Consider the following 23,316-nt stretch of genomic DNA (forward strand, 5'->3'; position numbering starts at 1 on the left):
ACTTTTAGAGATTTCCACGGATTTTAAGGGATTTTGGAGATTCCAATAAATTTGAAGTATTTTCACAGTTTTTAAATGGTTTTCAGGGATCTTAAGAAATTTCAAAATAAGTCGAGGAATTTCAAAGGATTTTAAACGTTTTTTTGTGATACCAAAGTATTTTTACGAATTTCGAAGAATATTAGAGGATTTTAACGAGATTTCGAAGATTTGAATAGAGCCGTAAAGAAGTTTCGATAATTTCATGGGTTTTAAAAAAAGATTTTTAAAAAGTTCAAAAAATTTCAAAGTATATACACGGACTTGAGAGGATTCTATACAATTTCAAAAGATTTTACGCAATTTCAAAGTATTTTCGAATATGATAAAGAATTTCTATAGAGATTTAAAAAATTTCAGTTAACCATAAAGAAGTACTGAAATATTATCACAAATGTTAAATGTTTCACGGAATTAAAAAAGATTTGAAGGGATTCTAACGATTTTAATAAATATAAAGTGGTTTTATTTCCCGATATTTCAAAAGAATTTTAATAGATTTCGAAAGATTTAACGGTATTTCAAAGGATTTCCAAAGATTATAAAAGGCTTAAAGAGATTTCGAAGGAATTTTTACGGCTTTAAAAGATTTTGATGAATTTTAATATATTTTCAAGGATTTCAACATATTCGGAAAGATTCCCACTTATTTCGAATATTTAAATGAATTTTAAAGAGGTTTTAAAGATTTCAAGGATTTTCATGGGAGCTCTATCATTTTAAAAGGGATTTAAAAGATTGTGCATGAATTTAAAGTTGTTTTTAAAAATTGTTTACGTAAATTAACAAGGGTCTAATAACAGTTTCGAAAGAATTTACAGAATTTCAAAGAATTGCAAGGATTTTAAGGGATTCCACGAGCTTTCAAGATTTTGTAACTCCTCGATTCTGTATGGCTAGAGTTGCAAATACAACTTTCGACCAGCTACGGGGGCATCGAAAGTCAAATTTTCGATACATGTGTTATGAAAAATAATTTTTTTTATATTTAAGTGCAACTTTTTGCTCATTGTCACTACATACAACTTATAGAATAATCATAATAGAAACTTATTGTAAGAAACACAGTATTGAAATGGAGAATTTTTGTGTATAATATTGTAAGAAGGAATTTTAAAACGAAAACGGTGTTAATTGGCATACTTAAAAAAATTAGAAAGAGGAAACTTACATAAAAATACTTTTGATTCATCCCCCCTCCCCTAAGGATTCGTACGATTTTCCAAATCCCTTCCCCTCGAAAAAGCCTTACGTAATCAATGAAAGCTTCCAAAATAGACCAAGAGTATTTTGTATTTTATGGAGAAAGAGTACTTTTTGATCACAAAATTTTTCATGGGAAACTTAATGTGTACCAGTATTATTTTTGGTTCAACTTACGTGTACCTTGTTATCCTGCATGAAATGCATATTTCAGGAAATTCTATTCCCACGTTCAACTTTGTTACAGCATGAACTTACGTTTTACTATTCGAGATTTTATGACAGAATTGAATACCCCATAAACTGCATACCCACCAACTTCATGAAAGCTCGTTCCTTGTATAAAGTTTACAGAAAATTGCATATTCTGTAGTAAATTCTGCAATAATAATGCACTATTAACAATCTAAATATCATTAAGCGATCATTTTCGGAACAGATATACTCTTGGGATTCAATTAAAATTAATATTGTAAACGAAAACACATTTTGTTGGATATAAATTATAATAAATATATAATAAATAAATATATATAAATAAATTCGTAGAGTAAGCGGTTTTCTAACAAATTAAAAATTTCTGTATAATTTTTTAGAAAATTTTTTATTGTTATGGAACTGGAACTTATTACTCCCGCAAAACGAAAGATTGTGCTAGGTGATTCAAAGTATACACATTTTTTTCAGTAAAGTAAAATTCCAAAAATCGAACCGTTCTAAAAAAGCTAATAACAAATTTTATTTTTTCCTAAAATTCAAACATTTGCTGAATGTTGCTTGACAACAGGATTCTTTTTACCCTTCTTCAAAATTCCAAGAGACCAACAATTTTCGTATAAAGAACCAAAAGTTCAAACTCAAAAAATACCCAAGAGACAAAATTGATAAAATTTCGAAAAATCAGAACTAGTGCTGAATTGTGCTCGACAAATTTAGTCTATGTGGTTTTTATTTGAGAATTGTTGATCTTACAGAATTTTGTTCCAGCGGGAAAGAAACTTCATTTATCGAGCAAAATTCAGTACAAATTTTTTTTTTTATTTTATAATTTTTATGTTTTGCATGTATTTTGCCCATGCCGTTTTTTGTTTTAATATAAGGACTGTTAGTCTTGCAAAATCTTTAAATTGTCTTGTATATTTTTTGGGTGTGATATTTCAGTTTTTATGTGAGAACTGTTATTCTTAATAAATTTTCGTTAAAGAGGAAAAAGGCTGCTCTTTTAGAGCACAATTCAACACAAGTTTTGGTTTTGCGCAATTTGATCATTTTTTTGGGTCTTGCATGACTTTTGACTTTGACTTTTGTTTTGGCCCTAAAGAATTTTGTTAGATGGGAAAAAGATTACTTCTGTACAACAAACTTTAGCAGAAGTTCTAATTTTTCGAAATAATACAATTAAGTCCTCATATACCAATATTCTGATCATCACCATGTCGATTTCATCCACCCTTTCCATCTTATAAATTCTCCATATTTAAGAAAATTTCTCCCTCGTTTTATCGAAAGCTCGACCTTGTTCAAAGTTGAGACTTAGCATTTTTCAACCAAAAAGGAGTTTACAAAAAGCTCAGATTTTTCTTCTGCTCCTTCAAAGGAAGGCCCTTTTTAATTTTACGGAGAAAAAATCTGTTAATGATACAGAGCTTCTATGTTAAAATAGTCCAAACATGGTTTTTTATGTAGAGCTCCTGAATTTTAACTTTACAGAATTCTTTTGTTATCGTACAAACTTTTAGACCTAAGGGCCCACCCATGAACTACGTTACCATTTTTTGGAAAATTTGTTACGAAAACAGTTTAATTTGCAACCAATAAGTTAATTTTTAACCAAAAAAGATGACTCATCTAACATAAAAGATTTATTTTCAATCCAAGAGGACGATTAAAAAAAACACTTAAATTCTTTACCATAAAAGATAAATTTAAAAAAAATGATTTAATTTTCAACAAAATAATTGAATAAGCTGAATTCGTAACCTACAAAGATGAATTTTCAACCAAGAAGATTCATTTTCTACCAAAAAACGAATTTGTAACAAAATACATAAATTTTTTAACAAGAAATTACATTTTTAACTAAAACTGATAAGTTTTCAAGAAAAAATGGAATAGTTAGATTTCGAGTTTAAAAAATTACTTTTAAAAAAACAAGAACAAAATTATTTTATTAGTTTATTTCCAATGAAATATTAATTATTAACCATTAAGACTATTTTTTAACCAAACAGATTAATCCTTAACCTGACAAATGATTTTGACAACAAACGTGATACTTTTCTACCCAAAAAAACAAGCTATCAAAAAAACTCATGAATTTTCTACAAAATAGTTGAATTTTTAACTAAAACTGATAATTTTCAAGAAAAATTGAAATAGTTAGATTTTGAGTTTAAAGAATAACTTTTCAAAAAAGAAAATTTCCAATCATATCAATGCAACTAAAAAGATTAATTTTTAATCAAAAAGATTATTTTTTAATCAAAAAGATTAATTTTTAACCAAATAGATGAATTCTCAGCCAAGCAGAAGATTGTTCAATTAACCTGATAATTTTCTACCCAAAAAGACAAGCTTTCACAAAATTCATGAATTTTCTACCAAATAGTTGAATTTTTAACTCTACATGATACATTTTTATCCAAAAATGGAATTATTTAATTTTCATTTAAAAAATTAATTTTTAACAAAAAAACATACTTTCAAACAAGAAGGTGAAAAATAACATAAGGAATCTTTAAGCAAAAAATCCATCAATTGGTTAAAAGTAGTTCAATTTTAAACCAAGTTGTTGATTTTTCTAACAATAAATATGAATTCTCAACGAAATATGTAATAGTTGATATTTCGAATGAAAGAGATTTTTATTTAAAATTAGAACAGTTTAATTCAACCAAAAAGACGATTTTTTTTCTAACAAAATAGTTGAATTTTCAACTAAAAAGTTCCATTTTCCACCAAAAAAGTTGAATTTTCATAAAAACTCATGAATTCTCAACCAAACAGTTGATGTGTAAAATAGGAAAGATATATTTTCAATTAAAAATATCAATTGTCAACCAAAAATGAAATATTTGAATGCCAAATAATGAATTTTCAACAAAAACTTTCAACGTTCAACAAAATATGTGTATTTTCAACCAAATAATTAAATTTTCAACAAATAAAATATCAGCAAAATTGTTAAATTTTCGACAAAAAGGTGAATCCTCAACCAGAAAAATTTATATTTAACAAATTAGTTCAAATTTCAATAAAGGAGTTATTTTTTTAGCAAAAAAGATGGCTTTTCAACCAAATTTGTGCATTTTTAGGTAAATACTGCAATTTTCAACCAAACTAGATGAATTTCGAACAAAAAACTATTTTTCTAAATAGAAAAAATGTTCTTAGTGTAACCATAACAGAAAAGCGCACGTCTTTACAATTCCGTAAGATGAGCAGTCTCTTTTTTCTGTGTTGCTATAAATCCACCTTTCAGGAAAGTAGAAAAATAAAGAAGGAAAAATTATGACTTTTTTGCAAGCTCATGCTTTTGAATCATAGAGATTCACTCTAAAAGTGGTTAAATATAACATAAGAAAGGTTTCATGGAAAGCTTCTATTATGAGTTGCGGCTGCCTCGCACAATTACTTCTTTCTCCTTGTAGCTTGTTAAAATATATTTTCCATAAGTTTTCTGACAAAAATGGTAACATGTTCCGAAACTGTGGGAATGCTTGTAGCATGCTATATAACCGATATTACGCTTCGAGACTAATTGCCTCATACAAAACCTCTTTCTTAACTTTGCCTCGTGTACTTTTAATCGCGCGAGCTTTATCGTAGATAAAGTTTTCAGGAAAATCTTACCTGAGGCTACGCTCTGATTGGATGGACGATTTTCCTCTGTCCAGATAAATTACCCCGGCTGAAAATAAAACTTTCGTGCGCGATAAAAATGTCAGATTTTATGGTCCCGCATTGAACGTCATTACGCACCCTCAATAGATTTGAGAAAGTAAGTATTTCCATCGGGTTCACGTGACGTGCAAGTAAAGTTTGAGATTAAAAAATGCTTAATCGAGATATAGGATCTGATGCGTTGGGCAGCAAACAGGAAATTTACCAAAGATATATTCCTGAAGGTCTGAACCTTCAAATGAACAAAATTACAAAAAATGTATATATTTTTTTTCTGAAATTAGCCAATCGGAATTAGTTCAGGAAGGCGTGAAAGTGTTACAAAAAATCAAACGATAATTAATTTCGATAGGGAAAAAACGCTCAAATGTTATTGGGCATAAGAGTAACACATAATGTACAAAATTGTCGCCTATATGCAGTTTTTTCGAATTAAACACTGTTAAATTACCTTGTCATTAAACAGGTTTCTTGAGCCGGGTAAGTGCTTCCAGAAAAGAAATCTAAGTTCACCAACTATTTTGTTAAAAATTCTTTTTATTTGTCATAGAAAATTAATGTTTTCAATTGAAAATGGAACAATTCAATTTTTAGATGAAAATTTATCTATCTTAGTGAAAAAAGTATCTCGATAACATATCTTCAGGGATCACAGCGATTCATTAGTTCAATTTTAGATAAGAAAAGAAATTTTACTCAGAAAATCGGGGATTTTATTCAATAATTATTATTAAGAACTTTTTATATTTAAAATATATTAAATTTTGTTTATATATTTTTGAAAAATCTGTTGAACACTCCAGCAATTATAACTGAAAAAAATTCATTTAAAAAAAGATTAAAAAAGAACAGAGAATGCGAATTAGATAAACAGAATTAAAAAATGTTAATGTTTGACTTAAAAAAAATTTATTTTTATTAGTAGGTAGATTTGGTTTCTTATTCTCACCAATTTGTTGCCTTTAAATGCAAACTGAATTAATGGAACCCAATAAGAGAATCCAACTATTCTTTTGTAAGTTCATTCTTTTGAATTGAAAAGTCCATTATTGTAATTTTGTATAAGAAATAAAATTATTAGTTAAATGCTATACTATTTGGTTTTTGGAAAAAAGTTTAATTGTTTTGTTGAACATTCAATACTTTTCTAAGAATGTATCCTTTTTGGTTAGAAATCCCAATATTTGGTTAAAAATGTATCTTTTTATGAAAAATTTGTTGTTTTTTTTCATTTAAAAATGCAACAATTTGGTTGACAATCTCCTTGACTGGAAAATCTTTTTCTGTTCGAAATATTGAATAATTTGGTTGACGCTTTTTTTCTTTCTTGACTGAAAAAGCTTTTTTGGTTGAAAAGTCATCTATTATATTTCTCGTTGAGAAGCCATCGTGAATGGTTGAAATTGTATGCAATGGTTGAAAACTTAATTATTTGGTGCCAATCAACAATTTTCTTACAAGTTTAACCTTTTTGGTTTAAATGTATCTGTTTTGTAGAAAATTCGTCTTTTTTGGCCTGCAAATTATTTCTTTTTTTGTTAAGGATTTATTATTTTAGTAGAAAAATCATCACTTTAGTTGAAAATTTTAATTAAATTTATCATTCAATTTAGATTTTTAAAAACTTTTATTTTGGTAGAAAATTTAAATATTTATTTAAAACTCAGCATCTCTGTTGAGAATTAATATTTTAGGGCTGAAATTCAACTACATTTTAGAAAAATACTATTTTTTGGTTGAAAATTCAACAACTTGGTTAAAAGTATGTGCAGCATGTTTCCTCCATAAAACATGTTTTTGACTTGCAGCTACACAATTTATTTATCTTTCAAGTTTAATTTATCGATTAAACCGTTTTTTGTTCATGATTCTTAAAAAACGAATCAAAACCTTGCAAAAAAGGAAAAAAGGGAAAAATTAAGCCAAAATTCTCGCTTTTAGGTGTTTTAATGGACTTTTTAAACTTAAGGGGATAAAATTGGGGAAAACGGGGGAAACGGTAGGTAAAAAAGAAAACGGTCTGTAATCCATGCACCTTACAAAATAAATGTTTTTTACAAGAAAGCTGAATGCTTAAAATTAAATAGACAGTACAATTGATCATGTTCCTAATATCATGTTTTCTGCTCCATAATAAAATAATGTTTTTACTAAAGGCCTAAATTCACAGAACATTCTTCTTAAATTCTTCAAATCTCTTTTGGCGCAAAATGAACTTAAATTCGAAACTTTTGGATAATAAAAAATTCAAAAATGTATTCCAAAAATAAAGGGATGTAAAAAATGAGGAATTAAAGCAAGGGCTAAAAAGGTTAAGGGATAAATTCCAAATTTCTCTTCCCACAAGTTGCCATGTCCTCTTTAATACAAAAATGAAAAGTGCATCCCAACAATAAAAGAAGGATGTAAGGGAGCGAAATGGAACTGTGACGGGGGGCTGAAAAGGAAAAAGGACCAATTTGGTAAGCGTACAACAAATATTGCATGTGAACTAAGGGTAGCTGGAAAAGGGCACTGTATTTTTAAATTGAAATATTTCATGCAGGAAGAATTATCCTTAAAGAACTTTTTTTTGGTAATATTAAATATAAAAATCTGCCCGCCTCGCGGGCACATCCTCATCGCGCGCTTTCAAAAATCAATGTTTGTCGTGTCTTTACTTTTTTTCATATCGAACATGGTTTGGATTAAAATTTTGATTTTCGATTATTTTTATAAAATTTTGAAAATGCTATAACTCAAAGAATTTTGTTTTTATCGGAAAATGTCTTTAGGATAAATTGTTTAGCTTTATGAGTACTTAGAACAGCCGCACATACAAATTTTAAATATAAAAAAGTGGTCTCAAAAATTTCCAAAATGCGACAGACGCGTCGTAAAAGCCTGATTTTCGGATTCAGGGGGGGGGGGTAGCCGCAATTTTAAACAATTGCCATTTTTAAATTGGAAACGCTAAAAATTGGGCAATCAGGTTCGAGTCAAAAAAGATTTAAATTGGAGTTGATAGTTGAGACAGTTTTAACATTTTAAGCTTGGACTGATTTAATGTATCGGTATATAAATGTAAAAAAATGCTCAACTTTTAAAATGAATTGTTTTGCTAATAATTGAAACTGCAGGAATTAACGACTTCAATTGAAAACTCTTGAAATAAAAACAATTTCCGTCTTTTAGCGTTGACAATTTTTGAATTTTCCTAGTTTGTAGCTTTATAGCGGATTCCAAAACTCGTTTAAATTTTAATGAGCAAAATGCTTATACAATTTAAAAATATATGAAAAAATATTACCTGAATTGAAAAATCTATAATATTTTTTTTCTAGTGTTAATATTATCTTTCCAAATATGAAATTTTCGAATTAGTAAAAGTTCACTAGAAAACACCAATATTTGACAGTAAACCGTAAAATTTTATTGTTTCAAATGTCATTTTATGCCTAATTTTTCATGTGCTTCAGGTGGGAAACGTAGAAAGCAAAGCGAAAATGTTTCCATCTATGATATTTACACATTTTTGTAGAGACCATTTTTCTTAGAAAAAATCCAATAATACGTGACAAGGTACTTATATACGTAAAATATTCACAAATTTGTATTATCTGTAGTATAAAATATTCTTGAAATTTAAATAAAGGTTTCCATAATTCTGGAGAAATTGCTTTCTTCTTGTTATACTTTTCTAGCAGTAGAGAGAACTTTGCCTTAAGGAATGCGAAAATTGTTGGCCTCCGAAAAGTACGAGTACTACCTCACTCTGTAATGAATTATGAGTTTACTGCTTTCTTCTACTACAGAAAAGTTTCTCAAATTACATTGTTGTTGTTAAAAGGAAATTTCAGAGAAGAAAAATACCAACTTAATCGACCTTATAAATAAGAATTATTGAATACATTAAATACGTAATTATTATATATTAATTAATAATTATAATTTAATTCAATTTTCTTTTATCAAAGGGTTTTAATCTCGTAATTCCCAAATAAGAAATCAACCCATTTTTATTCCTATTCGCAATAAGAAGGAAGAATTGGATTGATTAATTACATTACTAACTTCGTTATTTTATTTGGGAAATCGCAAAATCTGCTGAACTCGAATGAATGACATTTGCTCCCTCTTTTAGAGGTTCAGATTAAATAAATTGGAGATTAAGTGCATTAATTAATAAAACCTTTTTCATTATATTAAGCCAATGAAATCCTATATTAAGCTTATTAATATAAAGCCGTATTAATTATTAAACAGTGAGATATTATGTTCATTAAGTATATCATCCAGGCTTATATTCGTTTCAATGTGCCTATATATTTATGTCACTCAGTATCTGTAATATGACCAATTCAAACACGACATGCGTCTGCTTTAATATCAAACGAAAATTTCGCATTTTAAATTTAACAACACTTTCTTTTCCTCTAAATATCTCGAATGTAAAACATATTCAATATCCGTGATTGACAAACTTTCCGAAAATTTTTTACTAAAAATAAGAAGTGAATATTGATCACAAAAATCGAACACTACTTTCAAAAATGTATGCTAATCGGATTAGCTTCAACTTTAGGAAGAAAATAAATTTGCCGAACAGCACCATAAAGTAAAAATTTTATGAAAAATTTTTACCGGGGTAGTACAAAATTTCTCTAGATTTCCAAACTTAATCAGTGCCGTCAGAAAGTTTTATTGCATTTAATCATGAAGGTGAGTGTATAAAGTTTTGCTGTGCGACTCAAAGTTTTGAATAATCTAATTATAAACTTTTCTTCTGTGAATTAAGAAGCAGAACTAGTACGAAAGTACGACTGTAAACAAAGGAGACAACCTTCACAGTTTTAAATTTAATTGTACGAGCGTTTTGATAAAAAAAATGTAATTTCATCATTAGTCTTTGTATTCTATTAAAACTTGATCACAGATTTCCAGTAGTACTTATTTCAATTTAAAGTAATAATTCATTCGCTAACAGAAGCTACTTAGTAAAATTTAAATAGGTGAATATTTTCAATAATAATTAGTTACAATGAAATAAAATTTTATTCATTTCATAATTTATTTAAAAAACTGTAACGCCTAGAAGATTGAAAATGTAATTAATCAAACTTCTTCTTGGCTATCAACAAATATATTTACTTTTTGAGTATCATTTAAAGATATTAAAAATGCGTAAAAGGGTACTTGTATTTGTAAAATATTCAAAAATTTTAATTATTGTTTATAGCAAACTATCTTGGCATTGTAGTAAAGTTCCAGATAATTATAGAGTAATTGCTTTCTCGCTTGTAATCCTTTTCTGGCTTTACAGGAAACTTTGCCTTAAAGACTGCGATAATTTCTGGAGTACAAGCTCACTTTATAATGTATTATGGGCGTTATGGGTTTTCTTTTAGAAACAAGTCTTTCGCATTCATTCGTTATTGTTGAACGGTTCTTTTAAACAAAAAGAATACCATTAAAATCACCTGAATAAACAGGAAGGTTTCTAATGATTTACCATCTAATGCCGACATTCATCAACGCCAACTGCATTTCATGTTAAATATTTGTGTATTATGCAACGATAATATTAAAAACATTACTAATTTTACGAGAGATAAAATAAACTTTTCATTTCTGTCATTTAAAAAAAACGTGTCAAAAGGTGAAAAAGCTTGAAGGCACGTTAAGTCAAAATCTTGTTCCGATATAAACAAAAAAGTTGAATGTCTTATATACTTTTTGGTTTAAATTATAAAAACCAATTCGATATGACAGAAGCATGAAAACGAACAAATTTTCTTGACGTTTGATGCTGTTTTCATGTTTGATAAAAACCATTGATTGGCGGGAGCAATCTGAGCCTATCTGTCTCTCATGAACTTTGAATATTTTTCAAATGAACAAAATAGCTATAGAAGTTTTTTAAATTTTTGACAATAAAGCTTTCTAAAATTTTTTAACATGTTAAACGTTTTAGAAATATTAGAAATTGTTTTTCACTATTAATGCAATTCCTATATATTTTTTTGTTTCTAAACTAGCTCATTACTTTAATATTATTAACAATCCATCTAAAAAAGTGATGTAACGAAATGTCTCGAAAATCTAGCACTCATTGTTGTTGACAACCTGTTAATTATTTAATTTGTGATTGTTCTTGTGGCGAAATATTTCCTTGTTCACGCAAATACAGATTTATAATTATCTACTTTGGTAAGAGAATAAACCTCAATCTCATTAAATAAAAAATTACTATTCATTGCCGTTAATTCTTTAATAATGCTTATTATTTAATACCAATTAATTCTTCAATATTATTCTTTGATGCGTGTAAATCAGACATTTAGATTTTAATTCATTCTAAGGAACTGACAAAATTTCAACAAGTATTAGAAGATATCTTTGGGTTTTGAAAATATACGAAAAACGTTAACGTTTCTAAAGAACTTCGAAATATTTTAACGGGTTTCTAATAACTTTAAGTAATCTTAACATAATGTGTCACGAGATTTCGAGGAATTTTATGGGAATGTAGACCAATTTAAGAAATTTCAAAGAATTTTATAGGTTTTTAAGGGGTTCAAGAATAACACTCTTAGCGACCTAATATAATTTCTAAGCACTGTAAAAAATTGTAAAATATTTTTAATACTTTCAAAGAATATCTATGAATTTTACTCGATAGGAAGTTGTTGATAAATTGTCAAGAATTTTTAGGAAATGCAAAGTTTTTAAAAATATTTTCAAAGTATTTCAAAATACTTTGAGAAATTTCACATGATTTTTATGAATTTCAACTGATTTTAGAAGACTTCAAAAGATTCAGAGATTTTTACGATTTTGCAAAAGTTTTCAATGAGTTCCAAGATATTTCTCGAGGCATTATAAAAGTTCTAAATGTTTGAAGTGGGTTCAAAAGATTTTGAGAGATTTCTAGAGACCCTAGAGTATTTTTAAATATTTTAAGGATAGAAAAATTATTTCAAAATATTTCAAGGTATTTTACGAGATTTTAAGTTATTTCTACCGATTTTGTGGGGTTTCGCAGGATGTCAACTAGTTTCACACTTGTGAGTAAAGAGCTAAGTTATTGAAACATGCGGAATTGATGTTCGAAATATCCATTGCATAAAGTATGAAATTGTCTGAAATAAAAAAAACTTCTTCTGTTATGTTTAGTTAATGGGTGAAGTAATCTGCTGGTATCGATAGACAGTTTTTTTTGCCTGTGAACAAATTTAATCAACCGAAGAAGGCAGTTTCAAGAAAACGAAAGACTTCTTCACTCTCCAGATGTTATTGAATTCCGTAAAAACAGCTCGCGGAATTACATTATGGAAAACGCAGTCTGCAGCCCGTAATTCCATGCACTCAAATCAGCAAAGTAAACGGAGGCCCACGAGAAAGGAAATCCGAAGCATCAGCTGGACTTGAACTTTCTTTTCACATAAGTAATACGCTCAAAGAAAATCTTACCCGCAAAGAGTATACTCAAAGCCAACAGGAAGCCCCTCATTTTTTAAAGTATCCTCTTCCCGACCACCAAGTCTGCATCATCCTCGTCCTCTCTCCTTTCAGGGCACTCGAGAGGTCCTCGAAAATCTTCAGTTAAAATCACCCTCCACAATCCCTCATCACTCGACAGCTAATTAATTAATACCACCAAGTACTACTTGTCACAAAATACCCAATTAGCTTCACCTTGAACGATTAAATCACTATGTGTAATCCCAATATTTTCACGTAATATCTTCCAATAAAATCCTATAATATATCCAATATAACATAACATCCAGTATAATATCCAATAGTGTAATATTATACAATGTAACAATTTCTAGAGAAATATTATAATGAACTATCTTCTATGTACGTAAACGAGTTTCCTTAAGGAGACGATATTCACTTTTCACCGCACTTGAAATACGTTTGTCACACCTCCGTCAACGATGTTATTACACGCATCACTACCCTCTTTGAAGTTCCACTTCCGGGAGAGGGAATCCTAAAGGAGCCCGACCGCCCCCTTGGAGAAGTAAATTTTCCATTTCCCTCATTCCGGGATATGTAATAATGACATGCAAGAAACACAGCAGATGTCAGAGGGTAAAAAAGTTATTTTTCAATCGGGATGAAAATTGCGATGCAAGTTTATTTTTGCAAGTCAATTGTTTGCTCTTTGAAACCGGTAGATTACGCGAAGATAGAAAATGGTAGGGTTAAATCCAAGGGGGGAATATCCAAGTTTTGTTGCTCCGACGAGATTTCTGAGCGCACTGATGCGAAATTCCACAAAGTGTGAGTTCCCCGTCAACCGATATAGGTAATATCGGAAACAAGGAGTGAAAGCGAGAGAGGGACGCAAACGCAGACGCATGCGCTTTAAGCCCGCCGGCTTTCTTGCCACCCCCACAGTGCCGTAAGAGCCCAAACTTTTTTCTATGCAATTTTAGGTTTCATTCTAATTTCAGGTTCAGTTAATTTACTCGTGGATTTTCTGGATTTTGGTTCTGCCTGACCAAGGATTGGGTTTACTACTTGAATAAAGGGATTTTTGAAAGAGTGTTGAGAAGAGTTGAAATTTAACGTTCTGAATCTCATTTGGTGAAAGTAATTTTGTTGTTTGAAAGGTTGGTTTACTCTTTAAATCTGAATTAGTTCAATTTAACTAATTGTTTATAGTAAGAAATCGTTTATCAATTGCATTAATGATCATTACTACTATGTATACGAATTAGTAAAAAACTATTAATTCATAATAGACAAATACTAGTAGTCAATAAGACTAATGGTTAGTCAAACTCGAATTTAAACAACTTGTTAGTAACACGCATCCACTTTTTAGTTGAAAAAATGAGAGTTATATAATAAATCTAAATAAGGTTAATTTGCGGCCTGGCTAGAGATTGCGTTAACTACTCGAATAGAGAAATTTCAGAGAAGAGTTAAATTTTAACGCTCTAAATCTCATTAGATAAAAGTAATTTTCTTTTTACAAGGTTAGGCTACTCTCGAAATATGAATAAGTTAAATTTAACTAATTGCTCATAGTAAGAAGTCGTTTGTGAATTGCTTTAGTGAGCATTTCTATTACGAGTTAATAAAAAAATAGTAATTAATAGTAGAAAAATACTGGTAATTATTAAGGCTAATTTTTGGTAAAATTTATCTAATTTTTAGTTTAGAAAATCCAAGTTAGAGACTAAATCGAAATAAGGTTCAGCTTGTGGCTGACTAAGGATTGGGTTTACTACTTGAATAGAGGGATTGCTTAAAGACTGCTAAGAAGTATTTAAATTTAACGTTCTAAATCTCATTCAGCAAAAGTATTTTTGTTAGAAGGCTAGTTTACTATCTAAATCTAAATTAGTTTAATTTAAACAATCGTTAGTAGTAAGGTATCGTTCATTTAGCGTTTTAGTAACCATTTTTACTCTATATGAGTAAAAAAATACTAATTCATAGTCAGTGTTGGTACAAAATCAAAATTTCATCATTCCCTGCTTTCCTTTACTAATTTTTAATTTATTTATTATTTAGTTTATTAAAAAAAGGTTTGTTTTGAAATGTCTTTTAAAGGCTCTTAGTGGCAACAGTCATACATCATTTTATAAGGGATTATCTATAAATAAAGTTAGGATTCTCAACAAAATAAGTGAATTTTCAACCAAATAGTTGATTTTTCAACCCAAAAGATTTATTTTCTAAAAAAGATATTCATTTTCTAACAAGAAAAAGAATTTTTTACCGAGAAGTACGGATTTTCAACAAAATAAATAAGATTTCAACTAAAAGAAATAATTTTATAGTTAAAACAATTCATGTTAAATACAAAAAAGAACTAATTAGCAACAAAATAGTTAAATTATCCACAAAGAAAATTAATTATTTGCCAAAAAATAAGAATTTTTAACAAAAAATTGAATTTTAAACCAAGAAAGATTTTTTACTTAATAAGGAAGAAAAATTGTATCTAAAATGTTAACTTTTCAAGCCTAAAAGGAGAAATTTTCTACACAACAGTTGAGTTTTTTAACCAAAAAATATGAATTTTTAACAAAAAAAGTTAAGTTTGGACTAAATTGTTTAATTTGTAAGTCTCGTAACTATTTTTTACCTATATATTTTGATTTTTAACTCAAATAGGAAAAACTTTAACAAAATGAATTACTCTTTAACAAACAAAAAATAATAATGAAGCAAAAATAGAATAGTTCCATTCTGAGATATGAAAATTAATTTTTAACTGAAAAGAAGCAATTGAAAAAATAGTCAAATTTTCAACCAAAGAAATTAATTTTGAACTTTTGAATTGAAAAGTGTAATTTTCATGCAAAAAGATTAATTATCTACTGAAACAGACAGATTTTCAACCACAAAAATAAAGAATTTCTCACCAAAATTTCAAACAAAATTCTAATAATTAGATTACTTTGCTCCCCAAAAATACGTAGTTATATTTTTAATTTAAAAAATCAGTTTTCTACCAAATAAATGAATATTTGAACAAACTAGTTAAATTTTCAACCAAATATATGCATTTTCAACCAACATGAATAAATTGCTGCAAATAAGAGACACATTTTTCAGCCAAACAGTGGAATTTTCAAACAAATAATACAAACTTTAACCACAAAATAAATTATCAAATCAAAAAAATTATAAAAGTGGCTATCTGACTAGAGATTGTGTTTGCTACTTGAATAGAGGGACTTCTTAAAAAGTTTCGAGACGAGTTAAAATTTAACGTTCTAAATATTATTTGATAAAAGTAATTTAATGTGGAAAGATTAGAGTACTCTCTAGATCTTAATTAGTTAAATTATTCAGAGTGAGAGTCTTTTATCAATTGTGATAGTAAGAATTTCTATTATAAATTCGTAAAAAACTTATAATTAACATATGAAAACTACTGGTGTTTAGTAAGGCTAATTGTTAGTCAAGTCCGAATTTGAACGATTTGTTAGTAGAACTAAATTAGTTGAATTTAACTAATTGTTCGTTGTGAGAAGTAATTTAGCACTTTCTTCAGTAAGCAATTATATTGTAAATGAGTAAAAAAACTACTCATTCATAGTAGAAAACTACTGGTACTAGGAAGGCTAACTAATTAGTAACCTCAAGCCTCACTAATGCAAGTAAGTTAGTATTTGCCTACTATAATTTAACAGTTTTCTACTAATTAACTGAAATAAATAATTGCTAAATAATGAATTGATAAATAAACTCTCACAATTTTCTTAGTAGAAAACTGGTAATTTAGATTCAAAAAGTAACTAAAATTAATTAATTGCTAGTCAAACTTAAATCTTAAATAATTTTTAATAAACTTAAACTAATTTTTAGCAGAAAAAATTATAAAAATTTCAGTGAGAGTAATGTACCTATTTCATTCGTTAAATAATATAACCTAAAAGGGAAATTTAACTGACGTCTATAGTAATGTGAGATTTGACCATGGCCAAGTGGCGGCGCTGGCTGTACTTTTAGGCCGAAAATTATTAAAATGCATGGAGAAAATACCAACTTTAATTATTTATATTTTTAAAATACGTTTTCTACGTATATTTATCTCGGAAAAATATTTGATAGCATATTGAATATCCATTAGATTAATAATGTACTAATTACATGTAACGAAAACATTATTTATTGATTGTATACAAATACATTTTTCACAGAGTACCAAAAGTAAACATTAAGTTTTTAGCATTGGCATATATGTCAATATTGTAAACTGTGAAAATATTTTATTTTATTTTATAATAAATAATATAAATAAAAAATAAAATAATAGATCATTTAATTGAACTGAATTACAAACATTAATATCCCTTTTTATATCTAGAAAATAATTTACTTTGTTTCTTTATAAGACGTTTATAAAAATTAATTGTGTTATAAAAAATATATATTGTTACAAACATGTGGAATATTTTAACGATATATATTATAAAGAATAGGATTTATGGAATAAATAAATATTGATAAAGTTGTGGAATACAAAATTGGATTTGTGAACAATAATTAATTAATTATAAATACAGAATATATTAAAATACAATATATTAAACAAATAAATACTACAATTAGAAACAATGCATTTATATAAATTTTGAAAACAGTAGATAACATTTATTTACATTTGCGCATTTAAGCAATTTATAGTAAGTTGCAGCAAGCTTTACCGCTTTTTTGCTTCAAGTTAGTCTTTTTTAGATCAGCGATTTTGACTTTAGCAAATTGCTCAATTCGGTTTTCCAAGTAATATTGTATTAAAAATGCAATAATCAAACATTTGTATCAAAAATATTCGGAAATCTTCCATTTCGGAAAATGCAGTGTCGGGAATTGTAAAATTTTCAGAAAAATAAAATTCCCGAATTAAAAACTTCTGGAACAGTTTATAATGCTACCAAAGTACAAAATTCCTAAATGAAATTCCTAAAATTATATTTCTGACACAAAATTATAAAATATCCGTACTAGAAAATTCCCAAATTAAAGTCATCGTCAAAAGTACGCGACCCTCACTTTGATCGCTCGCCACTCGTTAAAAAAAATCGCAGAAAATTCTAGCCAGGTAGACGTGAAAGCTTTTTGGAGGCACTGTTTTTAAACCTCGACTTTCGATACTGCCCAAAACGTGTATTGTCCCTGTATGCAAGTCAGGTTATGGCAAATACTCTGAAAAAATAAATTTCTTTTACGTGCCAAAAGGTAAAGAAAATCTAAAGGCCTGGCAAAAATCCATCATAAGGGAAAATTTTATAAAATTATAAATTAATTATTAAAGGTCATACATTAATAGTTAATACATTAATTAGTCAAGTTTACCCGGACATGACGTATGCAAGAGATACTTTTTAAACAACAAATTTTTGGAAGCGAAAAACATTTGCAGAGGATGGAGTCACTCTTTTCTGGGAATAGCAAGTATAAATATAAAATAATTATATTTAAAATCATTGACTGTTGTTTAATTGTAAGGTAATAATAATATTGATGTTTATATTTATAATAATTGGCAGTTAATGTTTACAAATGGTATTTTTGTTTGAGCTGTTTGTGAGATATAAAATATAAGTGATACCGCACGTCACGGTAGTGCCGGTTCCACCCATTTTTTTATCTTGATAAAGTGTAAAAGTAAATTACATTTTAAAATTTTAAAAGGATTTATTGATCAGCATAATAGTTTAATTTAAACAAATAAATGAAGAAGTTATCATGTATACCTTTTATCCTAAACTGAAACAAAATATGTATTTAAAAAACTCTTTTGTTGAAATATCAAAAATGAAGTAAACATTGTATTTTACCAAAAAATATAGAACATTTTCCTTAATCTGTAATAATAATGGAGTAAACAAAGTTGTACAAATATTAAAAATGAAATAAGAACTATGTATTTTAATAAAAAATGTCGAACATTTCCTCTTAAACTGTAACGATACCCTAATTTGAAAAAATTGTATAAATATTAAAAATTAAATAAGAACTAAGTATTTTTGAAAAAAATATCGAACAAATTTTCTTAAAATGGAACCCTATTTTTATTATTAAAAGTTCTTTCATAGAATTATGAATAAAAACAATTAAATAAGAACTATGTAATTTAATAAAAAATATCGAACATTTTATCTTAAACTGGAATGATACCTTTATTTAAAAAATCATTTTGTATTAATATAAAAAATTAAATTAGAAAAAAATTAAATGATATCTATGTAATGGAGTAGAAATTATCGAAGATTTTACCTTCAACTTAAACGATATATTTATTGCAAACAAATTATCTTGGAAATATTAAAAGTTAAATAAGAACAATGTATTTCAATCAAAAATATCCAACATTTTATCTCAAATGAAAATGATATCTTTATTTTTTTTTAAATTACCGTAAAAATATAAAACCTTAAGTAAGAACTATGTTATTTAATAAAAAATATGGGTTATTTTATCTCAAACTGGAACGATATCTTCATTTCAAAAAATTATAGCAGAAATATAAAAAATGAAATAAGAACTATGTATTTTAATAAAAAATATTGAAAATTTTATCTTAAAATTTCACGATAGCTTTATTTTTTAAATAATTGTAGAAATATAAAAAATTGCATAAGATTTTCTTACCCATTAAATCAATTCCTTGCCCCAATATAAAATTAGAAAAAAGATTTTAACGATTTAAAAAAATTAAAATTACTCTAATATTCAAAAAATATATGAAATTTTAATTATGTGATGCATAATACAAATTTTCATTACGAATAATACCAATGAAGTTAATTTCTAACTAATTTTGCCTATGCTTGCCATGTAAAAGCAGGCTGGAAAGCCTCCCAGCGCCATCTGCACTCCTCGCTTCACATGACCGTACTAGTGAACTAACGCTGGCATACAGTCGTTGCAGGGGGCTGGTAATTAGCAAACAATTTGATATTTCGAAATTTTAAAAAAGTGCCTCCAAAAAGCTTTCACGTCTACCCGGCTAGAATTTTCTGCGATTTTTTTAACGAGTGGTGAGTGATCAAAGTGAGAGTTGCGTACTTTTGACGGCGACTTTAATACAATTAAATTTTTTGTTAATAAATATTATTTTTTTATTAAAAATGCAATAATTAAATATTTCTATACAAAACATTTTTAATGTTTAAAGTTTCCAAAATTATTGTTTAAATTTAAAATAACAATTGATGGAAACATTTTCATCCAGAAATATATTTTTTTAAATTCATGCTATGTTAGAAACTTTAAACCTTGAAAATATTTTTTTAATAAAAATATTACACTAGATTTATGGAATAAATTAATATTGATTTCATTAATTTAATAACTTTAAACTGGTTTCAAATGAGTTTTGATTACAACTCTTAAAAATTATAATATAAATTATATTAATAATATTGATTAACAAATTCATGGTATAAATTTTAAATTTTTCGTAGGGTGCAAAACTTTATTTTTAATTATTTTCAAAGTGCACAAAAAAGATTGTACCGTTCCATAATAACAGATCCATATTTTCTAAGTATCGGATGCTCCATAAGAATATCGTCAGAACCAATAAGCTTTGCACAAATTACATTGGCTGCCTTTAGTTCGAAGTTAGCTCTCGAAATAGCTTTTTGCCAGATATTTATTTTCTTGTCATTTGGTACGGTGTAAACTTGCACTTAGGAATGGAAGCTTCTAATGTGTCCCCTGAGGGTTTACATTTTTCTTGCACCTTGTTCCCAATTCCTTAACACACCCCCCACACACTTACTTGGTGGTGGGAGGGGGACCTACAGTTTAAGGTGGGTTCCGAACCACCACGAGCAACAGCTTTAAGTACTTAGAGAGAACCTTTTTCTCCAGAGATAGCGGTTCCCTCGACTCTCCGGAGATGAACAACTCCCTTGCTAGGCTAGTGTTCACTGCATGGGCTGCCGAGGCTCTTCCAGAGTGCAAGGCGGGAATCGAACCCGCAAGCCGACGAAGTGGATCCAAAGCCAACGCTTTAGTCCCCACGACCATCGTCCCACATTTATAAACTTGCACTTTTTCGGAGCAATTCGCGTAACCAGAATTGCATCCAAAAACAACACACTTATACCCCATTATTTTTGTTTGTCACAAAAAACCGTGATACATTTTCAGTCTAAAAACCTTCAAAGTTAATTCTAAAGAAGAAAAAATCCCAAAAATTTAGTTTTTATAATTAAAAAAGCACAATATTCCAGGATTATGACACTTTCCTCGTGCAATTGAATTTGTTTCGGCCCAAAAGTACAGACAGCGCCGCCCTCGGCCGTGATCAACATTTCCGTCACTTTTATTTCAGAATGCCACGGGCCTGCTCATGACTAGTAACTAGTTAAATGAATAATGTAACTACATTCTAATAACTGTTTATGTCATTTACATTAATGTTCATCGGTCTTATTTCAATCTGACAATAAAATTTAATTGATGTTCGATAAAATTTACGATAGACTTCTGGCTTAGATATTTCAAATATTATGTTTAAGAACCCTAATTATGGAATAAAAGTTTTCAAAGTTTTCAGAAGACTGCAAATTGCTATTTATTGCTTTTCAAACTTGAAATAGTGTACTTAAAAAGTTTATTTACATTAAAAATAAAACGTATTTATAATTGAATATTTTTTATTTGTTTAATTACTGCTTATCAAATATGAAATATTGCACCGCGTAGGTAGTTCAGACTTGAAGGTTTTACTGAGAGATGAATATCAGTTTTGCTTAGATGGAACTTTTTGCTCCTTTTATGTCTATTCATAACGAAGCTCCAAGAATATCAAGTTTCAAGGATTACTTAAATATGGAACTTCCCAGTGAATAGTATCAAATATGAATATAGCTTATTTGAAGTAATGTTCACTTAGGAGAGACCAGTACGAGGTGGATACCGGTACAAAGTGCATAATAGGATAAAGTAACTGGATTTTAAAATAAGGATTTTGTAGTGTATTTTATGAGTAAAAATGTTAAAAATCAGTTTTTTACTTAATCATCTAACGAACTAAATTGGTTTCAATATTTTTTCACTAGTTTCTTTGATTCGTCAAACTCCTTACTTTTAAACTGTATTATGATTTTCTTGTAGATGGAAGTCAAAATGTCAGTCAATTACTGGTCAATTTATTGAAATTATGTCTGAGAAATTTTCAGTACATCTCTCAGACATAATTTTAATAAATTGACCAGTAATTGACTGACATTTTGACTTCCATCTACAAGAATATATTACACCCTGTTCGACAACTTAACATCTTATATAACTCTCTTATGATTATTTCTCATGCAATACTTTATTTTATATATTGAAAAATAATCATTGCATAGGTAAAAAATGTTTTTGAATAACAGTTTTGAATTATTGTTTCATGAATGTATGCACAACATCCTTCGATAACTGATCGGAGGATTTAAAATGTACCAGAAGAGTACCATCTGAATAAAATTGCAACATGTGAAAAAATCATAAAACATAGGAAAAATGGCTAATACAATTCATTTGGTCACATTGCTGCCATTGAAATGAGTGTTCAAGCTTTAATTTGATATGTAATACTTTCCCAATTTGTTCATAATTTATCAATACAGCGTAACTCTTCAATAGCCCTACTTCCTATAGCCCTTCCGAGAATTGACGCCGCACCATATATAGGTCTAACAGAAGCTTTGCGGGTTGCGCGAGATCTGCGGCTGTCACTCAGGAGAGCACTCACACGTGAACAAACAAAAGCGGAGCGGGCTATAATAAATTAGTTCCCACCCACCGTCAGCCTCAAAATCGGCGCTATATAGAGGATTTCACTGTATTATGACTAGAAGATTTTCTATCCACTTCGCACGGGTTTCGCCTTCATTATTAATTCATCCTCAGTGCATTTCCACTGGAACTTTTAAATAGACTCCTCTTTTATTAAATTTACCTTCTAATTCGCAATTGTTTCGCTGTCCTTTTAAAATTTTTACTCACAGTAAATTTTTCTTTGGGGTAGGTAGCAGATGATAAAACTAAGTCCTGAAAAAAATAATAAAATATTTATGTACACTGAATTAAAAAAGGTGTTCAGAATCATCAAAAATTCATATAAATGAATCAACTTTTTTGCCTTTTAAAAGTGTTTGAACCATAATTCACTGTTTTTAATAGATGAACTCTCATTTATGACGTTATAGCGAATATTATTGCTCTAAGTTTAATATAAAATAAATAAGGTTAAATCGAAATTAAAAGTGTGCTGTCTTCTATGGTATGAGCAAAATCAAATTATAATTTGACGCTTATATTAAAATGGAATTAGGAATAGTAAATCTCTTAAGACCTTCAGTGATGGAATACCTAAATATATGTCACTGCGTTTGCTCACTGGAACCTTATCATCAAAGGAATAGTGGAATCATGAATCAAACATAATTATTTTAATCATAATCTAATTATAACTAGGAGAGCGTATTAACATCAATTGCTAATGAAATTTGCGTTTATCAAATCAGTAATTAAAATCCTTTCTTCATATAACATTTGGGTATTCAAATGGAAGGGAATAATTATGAAAATCACAATTGAACAAACAGTATAGAACAATTTAGGAAGCATCCACATATTATGTGTCGCTATTGTCAGTTATTTTTTACTCACTCCTTCCACTTGTGACAATTTGGGAAATTTCTGTGA

At 28.3% G+C, this 23,316-nt stretch overlaps 1 protein-coding gene across 6 annotated transcripts in view; it reads right to left on the bottom strand.

Annotated features, from left to right (window-relative positions):
* LOC117177149 (protein amalgam-like) overlaps positions 1-23,316 on the bottom strand; it is a 260,532-nt gene that overhangs the window by 167,738 nt on the left and 69,478 nt on the right. For 5 of the 6 annotated variants that reach the window (XR_004467668.1, XR_004467670.1, XR_004467669.1 and 2 more), the window contains exon 1: positions 12,598-13,370. The exons of the other annotated variant lie outside the window; for it this stretch is intronic. Coding sequence is in view for 2 of the 5 variants with exons in the window: in XM_033367653.1 (XP_033223544.1) it covers positions 12,598-12,637 (40 nt within the window). In the remaining 3 variants the exon portion in view is untranslated. Of the gene's footprint in view, positions 1-12,597; positions 13,371-23,316 lie in introns of those variants that run through there. 6 annotated transcript variants of the gene reach the window in all.

This window comes from Belonocnema kinseyi, chromosome 7 (assembly GCF_010883055.1).
Source record: "Belonocnema kinseyi isolate 2016_QV_RU_SX_M_011 chromosome 7, B_treatae_v1, whole genome shotgun sequence".
Taxonomy (NCBI): domain Eukaryota; kingdom Metazoa; phylum Arthropoda; class Insecta; order Hymenoptera; family Cynipidae; genus Belonocnema; species Belonocnema kinseyi.